Source organism: Dermacentor variabilis, chromosome 11 (genome assembly GCF_050947875.1).
Source record: "Dermacentor variabilis isolate Ectoservices chromosome 11, ASM5094787v1, whole genome shotgun sequence".
NCBI lineage: Eukaryota > Metazoa > Arthropoda > Arachnida > Ixodida > Ixodidae > Dermacentor > Dermacentor variabilis.
The window spans coordinates 27,217,613-27,236,807 of record NC_134578.1 but is presented as its reverse complement, the minus strand read 5'-3'; the positions used below and the strand labels follow the sequence as shown (position 1 = coordinate 27,236,807).

General features: G+C 47.4%; 1 protein-coding gene across 1 annotated transcript; it reads left to right on the top strand.

The window, feature by feature from the left end:
- Window positions 1-5,544: 5,544 nt before the first annotated feature.
- On the top strand, window positions 5,545-13,076 carry LOC142563115 (uncharacterized). The gene is made up of 3 exons (XM_075673650.1): window positions 5,545-5,772; window positions 7,241-7,405; window positions 11,475-13,076. The coding sequence occupies exons 1-3, from the start codon at window positions 5,688-5,690 to the stop codon at window positions 12,767-12,769; spliced, it is 1,545 nt and encodes a 514-aa protein (XP_075529765.1). The 5' UTR covers window positions 5,545-5,687; the 3' UTR covers window positions 12,770-13,076.
- The last annotated feature ends 6,119 nt before the right edge of the window (window positions 13,077-19,195 follow it).

Sequence of the window (19,195 nt, the reverse complement as noted above, 5' to 3'; positions counted from 1 at the left end):
GATTTTGTTGCTTTCTTTATGGAGGACTACGGTGGCTGTGGAGCCGCTATAGATATCTTTCAGTATTTTTACCTATGGCTCATCTACACCCTGATTCCGCAATGCCTCCATGACTGCTGAGGTTTCGACTGAATCAAACGCTTTCTCGTAATCAATGAAAGCTATATATAAGGGTTGGTTATATTCCGCACATTTCTCTATCACCTGATTGATAGTGTGAATATGGCCTATTGTTGAGTAGCCTTTACGGAATCCTGCCTGGTCCTTTGGTTGACAGAAGTCTAAGGTGTTCCTGATTATATTTGCAATTACCTTAGTAAATACTTTGTAGGCAACGGACAGTAAGCTGATCGGTCTATAATTTTTCATGTCTTTGGCGTCCCCTTTCTTATGGATTAGGATTATGTTAGCGTTCCTCCAAGGTTCCGGTACGCTCGAGGTCATGAGGCATTGCGTACAGAAACTAGAAAACCTATGTGTAAAAAAATTCTCTAAAATTTTTAATCAGAATACTGGCATACGAGTAAATTTTCAGTTTCAAATATTTCTCCTGTGCTAAGAGAACAAATGTAAATTTTTTTCTATTTCACAATTTGTTAGTTATACCTTGGCGACCCCTATCAATCAGTGGCACTGGCGCAAGACTTTGCAAGGCTGTGCAAGCCAGTCGCATGCCGTGGTTTCGTCCAAGTTTTTTTATCTACTTGCGTGTACAGTGTACCGTACTGTAGTGTACTGTACAGCTTTGAAAGAGTGCATCTCAGATGTCACCGAAGAATAAAAAGGTGCAAAATTCTGCACTTATAATAATCATAGGTTCGTTGTCGCAGGCTCTACGAGAAATGTTTAAGGATACGTGATAATTACGATTTTTCTTACGCGGCGACCGCAACGGGGCTCTCTGTAACCTAAAGTTGGGTTCGTCCTGCAGCAGCAAAATAAAATCTTATGCCCACTTATTTCATCTCGTCAGTTCATAAAATGCCTAGCACTCATGAACTTCGTTTCCTACAATGCATGTATTCCGCTACCTCACCTGGCTAACCGAACTTCTTCTTATCAGCCAGCCTCGCCCGATCTCCACTTCGCCATGCACTTCGTTTCTCTTACTGGCACACCTACTATTTTTTTATTTCTCTCATCGCTGAACGGTCCTTAGCTCGCCATCTGACACCTATCCTTCCTACCCGCGTAGTTCTGGTCCTATATACGTGAGTCGCCACAAAACAGTGGGACCCTTTTCAAAGAAAACAAGTTGCTATCCATGACATGGCAGTTTCTTCCATGTGCACAGGAGCCCCCTTTTCTGTACTTCTGCAGGCTTTCGACAAAAACCTGCGAAGGAGCACCAGTACAGACTATTGGAGCCACGAAACGTACATTAACTTCGTATTTAGAATGAAGGCTTGCAAAAAACACCAAGTTTGCGAAGCAATATTACCATATTTTAATTTCCCTCTAAGGTGGTATCGAAGTGCCGGACCTGATTCGTCATTTAAGCGTGACGGCACGACACAGAGGAAGATTTTTCTGACGTCAACTAGCAATGAGGCTAAGTAGGGCGACGTTGAAGACATAAAGCAAACGAGTGCTGAGCGCCTTTCTTCTGCCTATTCTCGCTTGTGGCTGACGTAGTAACCGCGAGAATGAAGCCAACCATATTGACGTATCATGAAGTATCCATCTCTGGGCACCGAAAGGAACTCTAATTCTTAAAAGCAAGTATTTCAAAAAATCAGTTAGGCTGCTGCATGACCTTCCAGAGTTTTATGCAATGCCCATAGAGCTTGAATGTTTGATGAAGAGGGCAGGGGGACAATAAATTGCGTCAGATGTCCAGTGTAAGTACTCCTTTATTGTGCGGATAAGCAGACGCAGCTTCCGGTATACATGCCTACCGTCAATTTCTTTCCTGCAGGCCCGGTGCTGGAACGCCAAGAACGGCTGCCCCGTGGTGGCCGAGGCATGGGACAAGGCCGAGCACTGCTACGGCAGCTGCCAGTACGACAATGTGACCTGCACGCGGTGCCAGAAGAAAGTACTGCAGAAGGACGTCGTGCAGTACTTGAGGGACGGCTGCAGTTCCAACATACTCCGGCAGACTCTGGACACCGCGCCAGACGACGAGCCACACAACGACGCAGACGACAGCTTCGAAGAAGCCCGTGGTGCCTGGCTAAACGGCAACTGTGATAACGTCACTTCCGCCATGCCTGAGCTGCTGCGGATGCTCCGAAGGCTACTCAACAAGGCCGCCTCGCTGCGAGACGAGATCCGCTCCGTTCAGGAACACGTGAGTCACGAGGGCAAGCACTGCCAAGCGGTGCTCACTCAGTGCCTCGAAGGCGTGAAGCTGGAAACTCTGAGTGCCATGAAGGACCACGGGACCGAAGCCAACAATTGGCACAACCGCACCTACTACCGCATCAGAGAGGACATGGCCAAAATGTCGCTGGACCTGGGGCAGCAGTAGGAGTTCATTGCAAGAGGTAACGTTGAGTACCAGGACCGGCTTCAAGTGCACGTGGCCGTGGAGTCTGCGAGTTTATTGAAGGTTGCCCCGAAGACGTTGAAATTCGCGTCGAGCGTTCAAAACTTCCAGAAGTGCGTGGTGCGCGGATGGGGCGCTCTTAAGGGCATGGCGACCGTGCATGGTGAGGCCTGGTACCACAGCGAACCGCGGTACTTTCTTGGCTACCACCTGTTCCCGGCACTCCTGCTCAGCAAAGACGGCGAATGCAGGGGGTTGAAAGTTCACGCGGATCTAGAACTCAAGAGGAAGGACGCGCATCTCGAGAGGCCGTTTCGCAGGAATTGAAGGATCAATTTTATCCATCCACGGGTGAAACCTCGGGCGCGTTGCTTGACGCTGACGCCCGATCTGGAAGCGTTCGCCTCGAATCTCGCCAGGCCTGACGCCGAGGTGGCCACCGCGGGACCGGTCTACTCGCTGGGCAACTTTTGCCGCCCGCATGATCTCGAAAACGAGGGCTATGTCAGAGCGGACGAAATTCGCGTCCGGAGGTTATGTTCTGAGCGAAGGCGACTACGGACGGTCAGGAGAATGCAGTGCCACGAACCCATGCACGGCCCTGAGGCCAAAGCTCGTAACGCTTCAGGAACTGATTTTTTGTGCGCCGCTGTGAATAGTTGTCTGCAAGTGATCGCTCTGGAATCACTCGCTCAATAATCTGCGGCTTGTATCGACACGCGAAGGACAAATGGCGTAGTGGTTCCGAACTTGTGAGTGGTCCTGGAACTCTGAATTGCGAGCGACTAATTCCGCTTCGAGAGATGCGCGGTTATTGGAGCGACGTTGCGCAACGATTTAATATGGCCATGGGTTAAATCGTGTATCATTAATTCTACAGCGCGCGTTGCATCCTCACCAGGCTTGAGCTGTTACTAAAGCAAGCGCTTTGCAATTCTCAGACAAATCTTCTGATGATTAACTTGAGCCACATTTTGTGCTTTGTCTAAGGGTGGAACCATTAAATAAAAGAAAGTTGTGGAGCCATTCTACCCTGTGAAGGTGGCTGACCAGCGAAGCTGCTTTGGTGGCATAAATTATGTTGCTACAGAGTTGTGTTGGTATGTAAATAGACATGTAATTATGCATATGTAATCTATCAGAAAAACAAAGAAATAGACAATCCTTTGTTGTCTCTGCTCTCTTTATCTTCTCGTGATGTTGTCACGGAAGTACCTGTTGCTGGGCTAGACGGTTCAAATCGCTGGGTAGACCATAAGTACGATCACTTTGGCGGAAACAAGGAAGTACGGAAGGGAACAAGGGGAGCGCCAACTTTCGACTGTTTAATCTATATTGTATAACATGCAATGTGTGCACACAGGCGAATGTGCGACATATCCGGCTACCAAAAAAAACATTCTTTTTGCATGCAAAATTAAAAGTGATGCGCCGCTAATACAAAACAAACATCGCTCTTTAATATTAAATGCCTCTAACAGTTCACGTGCCGTTAAGTCCCTGATTCTTTCAAGAATTCTTATCTTGTCCACTCGTGGCTCACACTGATGTGAAATGCAGTGCTTAGGCAAATGTGCTCCGTCTTTATATTTGAGTGTCAGCTCATGTTCCTGCTCTCCCTCATTTACACATCGCCCAGTTTGCCAGACATTTGTCTTACCGCAAGACTGTGGAAACTCACACACCACTCTAGTAGCACATTTTGTGTACGGCTTGGCGTGTACTTTAAAACAGCTACGTTTCTTGCTCCCATCTCTCTGTACATCCGCATTTTGATTAAAGTACCGCTACGAAGCTTGAAAACGAAGGTCTTTAGGCCAGTAGGCATAGGCATCGCACACATTATCTCTTGTTCAGAAAAAGTTTATTTCAACAAGGGATGATATGAACAATGAATCACAATCACAGCACAATTCTACCAGGATGATAACATGCATAAAGTACGCTGCATTGTATACACGGTACTTTTCAAACTAGTTGTCGCTCCAAAGCAAGCAAACACTTTAAAACGCTCGGTGCATGCGTGTTAGGGCGCACTATGTCCGGGACCGGAACCACTTTCCTCGGCATTTTCCTCCTAGCGCGCAATGTAGAAATCGCGCGATGTCGTAGCGATCACCCAAGTTGCTCCTTCTCTAGCATTTACTGGCCAGCGCACAAACGTGATCGCCGTTTTACATAGGCCGCACAAAATAACAGGACATACGTACTATGGCATAACAAGTAGTCGCTGATGTCACCATCTGCGTTTCTCTCGTTTGAGCGCGTCTGCCACTTCTGTATGAACCAACAATTGCCATGGCGTACGTTCGCGTCGAACGGCCGGCGTAGAAACCATGCCATTGTCTCCACGCAGTCATCATCAACGCGGTCGTCGTCGTCGTCGTCGTCATCGTTGTCGTCGTGCTGATGTCGTCACAGACAGGCACGCTCGCGACCCACGCACACAACTGCTCGATTTATACAGACAGGTTGGTACACCTGCTATCGATTTGTGGAACAAAAAAAAGATGCTAGCTAGCCAAGTGCCTGCAAAATGATTCGCGTAACCTTGATTGCCACAGTGTTTGGGATGTGCTAAACGTCTGTGTTTTGTTTATTTCGTAATTACCTTTTGTGCGGCTAGCTCTAGTCAGCGGCTGCGTGCAATAAGTAAGATTGCAAGAAGACACTTTGGGACCTGAACTGTTACAGATTATCGGCTGTTGGCAATAAAGTATCCGCCCCTTTCGAAGAAGCGCTGCGTGTACTCTTCAGCTCAGTCTCTCGGTAGATGGAACTGGCGATAAACGGAACTTCTTTACTTGGTCACTTAAGTTCCGTTTAACGAAAGTCCGCTATTTCTTTTTTATTCTTTACTGTTTATATGTTCTCATCACCGCGAAATTCTACGTCTTACCTTGCTTGATAGACTTTTCGCGCATTTATTTTGTGATGCTTCAAACATACTTTTTTTACGTGATCTTATATTGGTCGATACACCGCAGTGGGTAGGCGTCATAGTTCATCAGGCCATCATCATCATCAGCAGCAGCGGCATTCCCCGACGAAGATCTGACGGTCTGTGAAACCAACCAACCTGTGATCTCTGGTTCTGGATCGAGGGATGCAGTTACGACCAACATTGTACGCGTTCTGCACATGATTTCGAAGCTGCTTTTGCGACGAGCGTCTTCAACATCAACGGAGCCGCAGAATGACCCCAGGGGGGAAGCCGTCCGACTCGGCCCTCGGCTTCGACTCAGCTACTAAGCTACACGGACATATCTGCCTACCGAATAGTAAGTGCTCATACGTATTCCAACCTATGGTTAATCAAGTAGGCCTTTTGGGCGGCCCTTGGGCTAGCGTGTTCGTGGAAACGTATTAGGAGGCACCGACAGAAGCAGAACGCATGATGGCAGCAACGCGTTCACAGTGGCGTTCTCCATGTTCGCAGTTACGTTGACATACGTAGGTGCAAGTTGTCGTCAGCAGTGGTGCAACTAATTGATAAGGTTTCTTGTCTTCTTTTATATAATGCAGTACTGTCGTGGAGAATCAATGTCATTAGGCCTGTGCAATGAAGATGGTAAAGCTTTCGTTTAAAGGGAAGCTTTCCTTGCCCACCCACTTGTGGTTTTGTCTAAGTACATAAGTACACTCTAAAAATCTCTTACGCCCTTAACGGTGCTTGCTTCTTCTATGGGTAGCAACCCTAACCTCAGGGCTTTGAAAATTTTATAACACGCGACAACGAGCTCTAACTATAGACGTGCAACGAGAAAAAACTTGTTTGAAAACGGCGTAATAATTCTGGCGGTCTTATACGCACAGAAGTATCCGACAAAATGAATTGGCAGCGACAGCTTCGAAAGATCATTAGTTGTAATTTTTTGTGCCGTCTGTCGCCGCTATCATCGTTTTTATTTGCTAGAAAAATTCGGCAAACACGATGCTATCTTTGGTACACGCCAACGATTCGATCGTTCACCTTAAACATGAGTACATTAGCCATATAGGCCAACCGAGCGCCATTTACACGCACGTGAAGGTGTAAACATGTGTAGATGGTATGATTCTCGCCAAGTAGAAGCTGATTGGCATTTCAATAAATGACTGCCGACGAAAAGTGCTAGCGAGTGCACTTCATAGACAGTCTTTTTTAACACCTAAATGCACTGGTGTACCCCTGCGGTGGGGATCGCAGCATCAAAAGAACGTAATAGTTTTACCAGAATGTGCACTATGAAGAAACAAAAATCCAGTCCCAATCTCGTAGGCTCTCGATCGTGAGCACTGTACATTTCAGGTAATGCATGAGCTCTGTTATAATGCTGTATTTATAATTGGTGCGATAATAGCAGTATACAAAAATAGCTGAACTCCGAAAGTACAGCCACGCGCAGGAGCGCTGATAGCGGCATTTTCTGATGTTTTGTTCAAGGGAAATATCATAGAAACCTTATTTCGTCCCGCGAGTGAGTCAGCCGAAGAAAATAAAAAATACGAACGACTCCTGCCCAATAGCCAATATTGGCGCCTTCACGGCATGGGCTTAGCGAAAGGCATTCCGCCATTGTTGCACTTAACTGAGCGTCACAAGACATCGTCACCAGCTCAGCTGCTCATTTCTACAGCTTAGAATTCCGCATTTTTTAACTTCAATAGCCTTCCTTAACGCTTATCTTTTTTAATGCTCCATGAATATTGACTCATGTGCGTGCATCTATAAAATTTGTGCTAATACTCTGTTAACTCACGGTGCAGTGCGACAGCTGATACTAGTGGTCCTCTTTGGCGCTGCGGGCTTGCTAGCCACGTTGCACACCACGTACAACGTGGAGCGCCTCGTGACACCGCTGACGCCTAACGGATTTCCGGAATCATCTGCTCCTGCAACGCCACCTGCCGAAGATCTGTCGGACCTGAACTGTACGTGGAGGGCTACGAAACTTCAATCCTAATCGATATTCAGCTGAAACGCATTTCTGAGCACGAAAAATCAACGGGAGAATATTCTGGTAGAAATATTTTGAGAAATAACTATCGAAGTCAGCGATATGTTTCTGAACGTTCGCCTCGTTAGTGGGGCGGTTTGTTTCTTTAAATGCTTAATGCCATCATACTACAGCGGAATTATAGAAAACTATCACTGACTTAGACGATTATCGCGAATGATCTCCACGGGAATATTTATGTTCACGTTGACTACATGGGTCCTAGAGTCATCCGACACGCTCTGCGGCAGCCTTCACACCCATGTGGAACCTGAGATAACCGATGTCTAGAGAGAACCCATGTAATGATTAATGTCGAAATTAATTTCCTTTTTTCAATGCAGTTAGCGTTGAAGCGATTTCGTCACACAACGTATTGCCAAATTCCTCACCTCTATGTAGCCGACAGCTTTACCGACAGCTTCTTCACTTCTGTACAGTTCAACGCTTCTCGCACAATACACGCTCTGTTTCCATATTGATTCACTTTAGTTCTTGCTGCACGCTCGTCTATTTTTATGCCTACCTTTAAGTTCTCTGCATCTGACTTCAACAATTTTCTGTTGTCGACTTCTTTACTTCTTGCATTTTGTGCTGCTTGTCTGTCGGGGCGTCTACATAGCGGCCCATGCCAATTCTTGAGAATGTTACATACCTGTTGTCATACGCCCAGTTACCCCTAACAAATAGCCCAAGTTCTCCATTCTGATGCACCCGATTGCTCAAGTTGTCTACTCTGCACGTACTTTTTGGCCACACGCAGTGGCCCAAGCGGGCGGGAGATACTGAGATACGGAAGGGCGTACCGAAAAGTGCTTGAAGTTCCCAAAGAAGGCTAATCGCATACAACAGCCAAAAAATTTAGGATAGAAGATATGCGCTGTGACTCACATGTTTCGCGAATTTTGCTTCCAAAGGGCAATTCTACAAAAAATTATGATCAATAATTCTGTCAGGAGCATAAACTTGGTTAGATGTGGGCAACGTCGTGACACTCCACCCGCTGTCACGGCAAAACGAAAGTATGCTGGGATTCCCCGGAGTTTGTCACAACTTGAAAATAATAATAATCATGCTTGGTTAAAACATGTTGGCGCGCTAGTTGGTTAGAATCCATGGTAGTGTGTATAAGCACGACTGGACGAGGACGAAGAAAGAAACAGATACACAGACACAGCGCTTCCGTGTATCTGTTTCTTTCTTCGTCCTCGTCCAGTCGCACTTATGCACACTACCATGAATAATCATGCGCTCTAACGTGAAGGTACTGTGACCTTCACATGATGAGCTACTGGGGCTGTGTCGCCTTCACTGTGCCCTCTTTTTCAGTAATTCATAGTTCCGAGAAATAGTTCACGGGACCAACTTTTTCGACTGCGCGGAGCATGTTATTTATCGCATACTCTTCATTATGTGTCGGACAAAGTGACTGGGGTCAAATGGGTAGATGCGTTGCCGACCGACTCAGGGAACTTTGTTACAACTTTGACATCAAAAATACAGGGTTTCTTGACCTTCATTGCAAAGTGAATGGCTGTGAAATATATATATATATTTTTTTTCATAATACAATGGTTGTCGACAAGAGCCCGGACCAACTAACTACAGAGATTATTAAAGGCGAACCCACATCCGGGTTTGGTGAACTTTGCGTACAAAAGCAATAAATCGCGCTATCGAAAAAAAACTGAATTTATGAGAGGATACGTGAATGCGGCGAGCATACACGCTTCATTCTATTTATACGTGCCACGTTTCTCGCCGAAGCTGTCAGTTGAAAATGAGCGCTACTCGAACCAGCAGAAGCTTGATGTGGGCGAGTTGGTTGAGCATACTTAATGAAAAAAGAGAGCGCTACGAAGACAAGGACGAAAGAACAACGAGTACGACAGACAAGGCGCTTGTCTGTCGTACTCGTTGTTCTTTCGTCCTTGTCTTCGTAGCGCTCTCTTTTTTCATTAAGCTACTCGAACATCCGCGTAGCTCGTGCGTCTATATATATATATATATATATATATATATATATATATATATATATATATATATATATATATATATTGGCGCGACATGGCCTGCTAGGCTTATTCTCTTCAATAAAAGGTGCGTGACCACAGAGATGACGTTCATGTCGACGGCGTAGATATTGCTGGTATTCCACGCGTACATTGTCGGATTGCCCCAACGGTGCTTAGCCTCATCCATCTTGGCAGCATAAGTAAGATGATCTGCTTCCGCATGAACTTCCTTTTCTTTCGTTTTATTTAGGCATGGGTATAAAGGTGTTGAGAACGCATTTTTATACCGACGACATCAGGACGAAGGAAATGCAAGCGCGCGGCACATCTGGGAAGCATGCGGCGTGTTAGCGAGCGACAGACGCGGATCCTCAGCTGAATCTTTCAAACGCCATACTTGGACGCGCACGCGTGAATGAAAGGAGGTGAGGGTCTTGCAGCTTGTGTTGCCGTCCCATCCCAGCCGTGCCTGTACTGTACTTGCCAATTGTGCGCGGCACTACGCCCTGTCGACGCCAGCCCAGCGGCGCACACGTGCTCTGTCTTGGTAATGCCTCTAAGTTCCGGCTGTGCTTTTTCCTTACTCCTATTTTGCCACTACATTGTATTCTGTGCCTCATTTCCGCCTCCACGGTACCCTCCTCACATTGCGCAACCACTTCAACGCCTTGCATGTGACGCGATGCTGGCGAAAGGAGTTTAAAGGGTTAAAAGAATTATCTGACGATTACGATACTACCTAATGCGTAGGTCGAGCGCCGCTGTATACGCGCTTTCATTTCGCGATGTTATTGGCTGGCGTGGACAATCTGTCTCGTGCGGCACGTTCCAAACGGAGCGAAGTGTGGCACGACGGACTCGCTAATGGGAGATCACGAGAGGCAGCGCGTGGTTGACGTGTGGGCGCCATTCGCAGCAGCCGCCGCAGACAGACCTCCGCTCATGCAGCGCTTTGTTTCCACACAGACGACGCGCGCTACTCTGGCGCCATCTCGTAGCCCTCGCCGCTGCAAAGCCGTCTTGCGCCGCATTGCGCTTTCCTTCTCACACTTTCGCCAGACTCTCCTGCCCTGTTTTCCGTCTCATCGTTCCGCTGCACCCTCCTCCTCCTATTTTCTCCTCGCGCGCCTTTCGTTATTGCGGAATTTATTCTTGCACCGCACTCCGCGCTCGCTTTCATCCTTCGCTGTGTTCGTTCGCTCGGTTACGAGGGACAACGCCGACGCTAGCTGCAGGAGCGGGCGGCTAAGAGCTGCGCTCAACGCTTACGAAAATGCCGGAAAAGAGCCAACGAAATTTACCGCTTCGAAAAATTAGAGGCGCACAGTACAGTTTGCTAGTTAAATGATTCAATGGCGACCTCACTACGGCAGCCGCAACATTCACCGGAAAGGATGCTGATTTGACGCTTTTGGTATGACATCTACTTCTGCTCGTTGACAGTTATGTCGTCCACGATATTCCTAGATGAAGTGATGAGTGATGACTTATCTCGGGCTGCATTCATTAGAATGTCCTCGTTCATTTTGCAACTATTCATGAACGTTTATTGATACAGTTACATGACCAACAAGGGTCACCTATTTTTCAATCGCATGAACAGCATCCATACTCGGCACTACTCAGCGAAAGTACAAAGCCAGTGCAGGCAATGACAATTTGTCAAGTTTGGTAAACTGTCTATTCGAGTAATTTATGGTCCTAGTTACCTATTGGCAGTCATCCCACAGTTTTACTTAGTGAACTGCTTGGACTGCACCCTCAGCCCCTCCCCCACTTTCAACTTTATTACGTGACATCTGAATTTTTCATTTTCATCATTGCGCGTCATCTAAATATTCATATGGACGCCGTATAAGCTGGCGACATGTAGTCTTCAGCGAATATCGCTTTGTAAGACAGGCATCGCAAGCACGCAGTTGCAATGACAGCTCACCGATTCAGACGACTATTCTTACTAATTGACTTTATGCTGTTCATTACTCGCAGGGACAGCCTGTCCAGCCGGGAAAGACATTACAGCGGAGCGCCATTTCAGACTGTGGGACGACAAGCTGGCGCATGCGCTCCGCCTTTCGGCAAAAGTACTTCCGAGGACAGAGAACGAGTCGTGGCACGCCGTCACCGAACACATCCACGTCTTCTCCGCCTTCGTCGCCACCGACAAGAGGCGCAAAATCATAGTCAGCAGCCTCGTGCGGAGCCATGAGCCGAAATCTAACGGCACTCCCATCCAACACCCACCTCTGCAGTGCATTATCCGGACCTCGAACGAGACAATCACACACAAAGCCCACATTAGAATAATGTGGACCTACTTTAACCCGAGCTTCAAGAATGCCTTGATCACGTGCCGGCCACCTAACGGGACAAGGCCAGCCGATGACTACATCCAGGTTGCAATCGCGGCTAGAGTTTCAAATGCCGCATCGTTCCGCTGGCTGAAGGTGCATTATCTACCGAAGGAATCTAAAGAAACGTGTTGCGCCGTATGTGTTAGGCCGCTTTTCGGTGCTGTAAGCCTCTGGAAGATAGTTGAATTCATTGTACATTACAGGGTTGCGGGGGCGAGAACGTTCTACTTCTACGACCTCAATATGAACTCCAACTTGAAGCTCCTTGTCGCCTGGATGCAATCCATGGGAGTCGACCTGACTTTAGTCCCTTTCAAGCTTATTGTCGACACCGCTGCCGAACACGAACACGTGCACGCGCATGGCCAGATGCCCGCCCTGTACGACTGTATTTTCAGGTCCCTGCCCAAAATGAAGTACTACGTCCACGTGGATATCGACGAGCTGATCGTTGCACTGCCGAATTTCAGTATCCCGGCCTTTGTCCAGAATGCACAGCGCAAAAGCAAGGTTTCTTTTGGAAGCTTCGTGTTACCTAGCAGGTTTCATTGCGCTGAATATCCTCGAAACTTGCGTTACTCCAGCTACAAATTATTGCCCCTTCAGACGCGGCTGTTTGCCTACCACACCGTCTACATGAGCGACGAGGGTGTCACTAAGTACATCGCTCGCTCCAGGACTGTCTGTGAGCCGGCTGTTCATCAAGTGAAAAAACACTGTGGACGAGCCACTCAGTACTTAGTGGACAGTTCCCAGGCCTTCATCAAGCACTACAGACAGTGCTGCGATTTAGCGCGCTCCAGCCACCATGCCAATGTCTCCAAATTGTGGACTCTTGCTTTGGTGTCTGCTGACTCTTCGTTTGCGGAGCTTTCAACGCGTATTGAAGACGAAACGATAACGAAGGCGCTAAGAAGGCTGATAGCTTAAACCAACAGTGTCTGGCTGAAGAGATTGACACGACAGCCACGCGCTAGAAGCACACAAATAGAACAAACAAGATTAGGTTCCTGTTTTCACCTTGTCAACATAAAATTCTGGTCACCTAAATGCAATGAATCTGATATAGGTTAGTTACATCGCCTAATAGTCATTTAGTTCATGCGCCGAATCACCCATAGGACAATAAAATACAAAGGGTGCCCAAACGTCCGTGGCAGACCGGAAGCATGACGAGGTGTGATTCGGATCTCTAGTTAACCACCTACATTTCATATGAGATTGGAGCAATAAATATCACGTACGTACGTATTCCACATGAACGTCAATGTCTAGGGGCCTTCAAACAGTGTTCCAATTAATCATACAATGACTTCGCAAACAGAGCGCACCGTCTTACGAATCTCGTGCCCAAGAAGTTTTTCGAATACTCCAGCACTAAGCATAGTTATAGCATCGACTCCCGGCTTTCTCTTTTCGTCTCTGTTTGCGCGCTCGAAGTTACACAACGGAGAAGCCAAGAGGATAAACCACAGGCCGTCAGCGCAGAGTAACCGAGGAACTAAACGGCCTAGTTTAACGCATGCTTCGTGCTTCCAAGGGGAGCACAACACTGGTATATTTGTACATAAGACGGCGGGCGTGTTTCTAACATTTGCGTCTGCTCTTAGCTCTTGAAAGAATCCGCACTAGCTGCAACTACATCAGAGATTAACGTGGCGTTTGGCACGTGTCGTATTTTTAAACCTCAATATCAACGGCTGCAAAGCGAGTGGCACTTGGAATGCTCGCTTTTCCTTTGCGGTAGACAGGATGGTTCTAAATTGTTTTAGGTATTTCGTTGTTTTTACAGTACAACGCTATTTTGCAGCGGCTCGGATAGCATTAACATGTGCTGCTGTGATTTCACCAGCGGTACAGCAGTAAATAGCCTGATGCAAAGAAAAAAACTACTGTCTATGCTGCTGCCCTGGCCACATTAGATCCCACCTGTCACACCATCGTGTGTGACTCTCACTCAGCCGTCACTAACTTCAGCAAAGGCCGTATTTCTCCCCAAGCTCTTCGCATCCTCTGCCAGGCACCACACTTTAAAGACAGCATAATCTCCCTAACATGGATCCCGGCCCATGCGGGCCCCGTCCACCCAAACCTCCCCAATCTCAACGAGGTCGCCCACTCCATTACGCGAGGCCTAGTCAACCGCGCCGGAGTCACTGCAGATGAGTTGGACACCAGGGACAATCTGACAACTTATAACGATCTCGTTAAGGTATTTTACTTCAGTCGCCGTACCTTCCCCCGCCTCACCCCAAGTTCAGCCGGGCGCAGGCTACCACCCTGCGTCTGCTACAAACACGTACCCTTCACCCGCCCGCCTCCACCTTATATTTCCAGACGCCTACACTACCTCCAACTGCCGGTGCTGTGGCATTCACCCGGCTACGCTTCCGCATATGCTGTGGGAGTGCCCAGCGCAGTACACACAGAATAACACCACGACTCTCTCGTCGAGGTTGTATGAGGCTCTGCGGAGCTCCGCCCTCGACCACCAAACCTGGGCGGCCCAGCACGCCCGCGAGGCGGCGGCGAGGCAAGCCCTCGTCGTCCCTTCATGGGAGGCTTAGGCCCGGCCATCATAAAGTGCTGGTTGTACAATAAAAGTTTATTCCTTCCTCCTCCTGCTGCTGTCAGTGTATTGATGCGTACAGGCTACGGTACACACTACGCGGAAATATGGATTAATTCTCTCGTTATAATAATTTCCCATATCTATCTAATTTATGCGCAAGCTGCTCATTATAGCGAGAACTTATTTCGCTGATTCCATACAAGCTGGCGCTCTTTACTTCCCGAATGTCCTAATTTTCAAGAAAGATACCACAGCGCCAACTGAAAAAGAAAGGCGATTCAACCTCTAGCTAAAGTCGACCTGACACATTGTCGTGCTGCGTTCTCGCCGCTCAGTTTGCGTTGGAGCGACAGATGCACGAAGGTCATCTCCCTCGTTGCTTCCGCCGCGCTTCGTGACCCCAGCGTTTCGGCAGAGATAGCCCGCGCTGATCGAGTGTAATGCTTTCATGTTTGTCTGTGTGTGCTGCCACCATGATTGTTCGTTTAGTTAGTAAGCGATTGTTTCCAAGTTTATCCGGCCGATAAAGCTACTAACCTTGCTTCGCATATCCCTCTACTGATTTGCGACTGCGAGCGATGCTTCGCCTTTCGAGTGAAACTGCCTCTTCTTATAGAAGTCGTGAAATGCGTTTCGCAATAAAGTACACTATTTTTGAAAACATGTGAAGCGAAGAGTATTTCAATGCGCTCAGTGACACCGGAGTTTTCGGCAATCAGAGATCGCACCTTATCTCCTCTTGAGTGCTTCCGATCCTTCTCCAACGGCTTTCGTTGCGGACGCTACAGCGGAGCAGTGCCCACAGAGCTCCGGCCACTGAATGCCACCACGGTGCGCCGTATAAAATTTTGATTAGATATTGACGTGGATGACCGCTGCTTCCGGTTTCCGCACCTACGACACGCCAAACAAGGAGGTTGTGCCTCTACTTGCATTCTTGTTTCCGCGCTACACCGGCGTGCACTATAGTTGCGGCATTAAAAGACGCCAAATATGACTTGCAGGAAACTCAGTGTACTTTTCTATGGTTCCGACGCGGATCGGAAGTGTTCCTGACGCAAAGATAGATCCCGCTTTGCGACGGCGGCTAAAAGCGCTTGACGGCGGACTTCGAGTCATGCGCACCACGGCGCTAAGCAGCGCCGACGCGTGACGACTGCGCGTGCCCACGGAAAGGACCCGTTTTTAGACTCCACAACTTTCGGGAGTGGCCCAGATCTTTAGAATGCACGCAGCCACGGGAACGGCCCGCGTTATGACATTGATACCTTCGGGATCGGCCCACATTATTAGCCAGCATTCGAGATTGGCCCGCCGAAAGACTCTATATAAACGCCTACGTGCGGTACGGACCGCTCGACAGCTGCGTGCACACAAAACCTGGTGCACGCGGCTGTCCGGGTGGAACGGACAACAGCGTGCACGGAACTATGAAAGCTGACGGACTTCCTTCCATGTATTCTTGTCCGAAATAGAGGCTTTGCACCTGCAGCACCGCTGGCGGCGGGCGTCATTGCGCCCCTGTCGTGAGATGCCAGTTAGTTGACGTGGTGCTGTTTCTTCTGCGTAGCAGCCTTTACCTTACGTGCTGCGTCAGTCAGACCAACATGCTGCCCGCAAGATGTAATTGAACACCGTTGGAGGAGCTTCTCTCCAACACTGGACCTTAGAATCCTCTTGAATGCTGCGGATGAAATTACCCTTTTAATTGCGATCGCGATCATATGGACACTCCAGGCGCATTCCTGTCATAGCCGGGATGTTTCAAGGGCGATGGCATCGTCATCGCGCACCGTATGCTGTATCTGCAAGTGAAAGCGTGCGAGGGTGAGCCGACTATGACGGCTCAGTCTCGCGAGCGCAAAGGAGGGAAGGCGCGGGTAGGAAGCGCGCCATCTTCCGTCGCGCGCGAGGTCCCGGAGGGATGTGAGGGTGTCAGTCACTGCACACGGCATTCTGTTGCATCAACCTTCACGTGAGGGAAGAGGAGGAGGAGTAAAAATACGCTTCTTGTTTTTAAGAAGCGTATTATTTAAACCGATTAGAGAGCGTAGTTCTCTTTCGTCTGCCGGTCCCTCGTGCGCTGCAATTCATGAGCCATTGCATTCCGTGAAAATGGATGACCAGCGAAGCTATTTAGCGCAGGGCAGAAATGTGACCCAGATATTTGAACGAAGGTACTGACATACTTCTTCTCCTGATATGTGGTCATCGTGACGATATAGGCACTTAGGCACACACATTCGCGTATCACTTCTCTTATTAAATGCCTCCGTCACGTAGGACAATGAATGGCTCATACCCCCTTAAGCAAATGCTCATACCCCTGTCAACGCGGTCTCTCCATTACGACGCTAGAGGAGAAATGAAATTCAACGCTAGAATGATGAGCGGCAACAACACGTGTCAACTGCTTCAAATATAAATTTTATCCTAGAACTTTAGTAGGTTGGAATAATCTCGCCGATAAAACTGTAACACAGGACTCATTATCACTTTTCGAGACATATCCTGAATAAAAAAAAAGAATTTTTGCACTTGCTGAGATTGTTAGTAATATGACTGTTTGACTGTATGATTGGGAAAGATCGCTGAAGTAACGTGGAAGCACTTGTTTTTGCACCTGTTTTTTGCGCTTGTGTGAAGAAATTTTTTAGTGCAGTTCCCTATTTTTGTGTTTATTTTGTTTTGTAAACTTACTCGTGTACCACGCCTCTAAGATCTTGTTGAATATCACAGTATCTATTAATAAATAAATTATATATATATATATATATATATATATATATATATATATATATATATATATATATATATATATATATATATATATTGCGTTCGAAAACCGCAGTAATCGAAGTCTGGCAACACTAACAGCGAGAAGGCGAACGCGGAGCGGTGAACCCGTTTCTTTCGTTCCATGCAGCCAAGCCAGCGAACAATCGGCTTCGTGCCGGCGCGGCTATTCCTGCCGGGCGAAGTTCACCGTGAAATTACGCTCCATACAGCCCAGTCTTCAAGTTGTCGCAAGGTTCTGGATTTCATTTTCATGGCAGGCACTCAGGCTCAGATGCTCGAACGCGGCCCAGGCGGATGGCCAGGTACAGTCCGTGCTTGCTCTCTGTCAGACCATCGCGTGCTCCCTGCTTAATGTTGGGTGCGGGAACGCGAAACTAAAAGGAAATCTCTTGGGGCGCTCCAAAATAAGGATTGTTCTTGAGGGACGCAGTAGGCGCTGTAGACGCCTACCAACAATTGTTGAACCTGCTGTCAATGCCTGTAGCACATGGAGAAAGAATTGGACAAAGGACAGAGGTCAGGAATAAATAGGTAGCGTTAACATCATCTGATCAGCAGCGTTGCCAGACTGGCCAACTCCATCCTTTCTCCTCATTTTCAACTACAAAGTCAACTACTCATGGTATGTTGCTCCATAATGCAGGTTGGCATCTTTTTGTCATTTGCCATTTCGTTGCTCGTTACAGGTCTCATTGCTCGAATGCAAGTTTATTTGTTCTCATCGAAGGCTACTACAACGCACCTAATTCCTACTTTTCCTGAACTACACAAAGCTGCTGGTTCTGGAGGGCCTGTCAATTGTACATCCAGTCCATGTTTCTTTTTTGATTCAAAATTGTCAAGCTATGACTCTTCTATTGCGGTGGCATGTGTGACGATAGATAGCTTAAAAACTTTAAAAGATGGTACTCGCGCGAAATATTTCTTCGCAAGGTTAAGCGCACCTGTAGCGGTTACCTTTAAAGTATGGCATGCGCCCGCGAGAAATATTGGCCGAGGCGCGCCGTAGACATTCAAAATAATTTTCTTCTTTGTAAATTCATGGTGGAGAATTCCAATAGAATTCTGCACCATGAAACGCCGTATAAGTAATTCCGTAGTGAACAGGTTCAAATTGTTGTAATCGCAGAAATGAAAATGCAAAGGGAACATGTGCTAACTATTTAGAAAAACTGGTTTCACTTAAGCCGTCTTCTAACAGTGATGTGATCGTGCACAAACACACAGAATTTCTTTCAGGTCCTCCAAAATCTAACAAGGGCGAAGCGACTATAGGGACAACACGTGCAAGGAGTTGCTCAGAGGATGCCATTCGGAAGCATACCTTAAGCAAAAGAAGAGCAATAGGTATGCGGAAGCCATGCAATGCATAAATCAATGATATGCAAAGGGTTTTGCAGGCAGCTGGCTATGCGACAGCGGTTAACGTTCTTCAGAGACTTAAAGGTCTACAAACGTATCTGTGAAAGTCAAGAAATCGCTTGGCTTACGCGAGCCTCCGTGTGACGACAAAAAAAAACGCAAACACACACAACGACAGCGGTAATTCGACGGCTACGGCACCACAACAGGCTCGCTTTTAATACGGTGAAGAAATGTTACAACCCATTCCGTTGGAACCATGATGTTGAAGACACTCGTCGCAAAAGGAGCTTCGATATCATGTACAAAACTCTCACAATGTTGATCGTAACTGCATCCCTCGATCCAGAAGCTGAGATCACAGGTTGGTTGGTTTCACAGACTGTCAGATCTTCGTCGGGGATTGCCGCTGCTGCTGATGATGATGGCCTGAGAAACAATGACGCATACCCACTGCGGTGTATCGACCAATATAAGATAACGTAAAAAGGTATGTTCGAACTATCTCAAGATAAATGCGCGAAAAGTCTATCAAGCAAGGTAAGCTTGAAGCTGTCAGACGGAGAATTTCTCAGTGATAAGGACACATAAACAGTAAATAATATAAAAGATACAGCGGACTT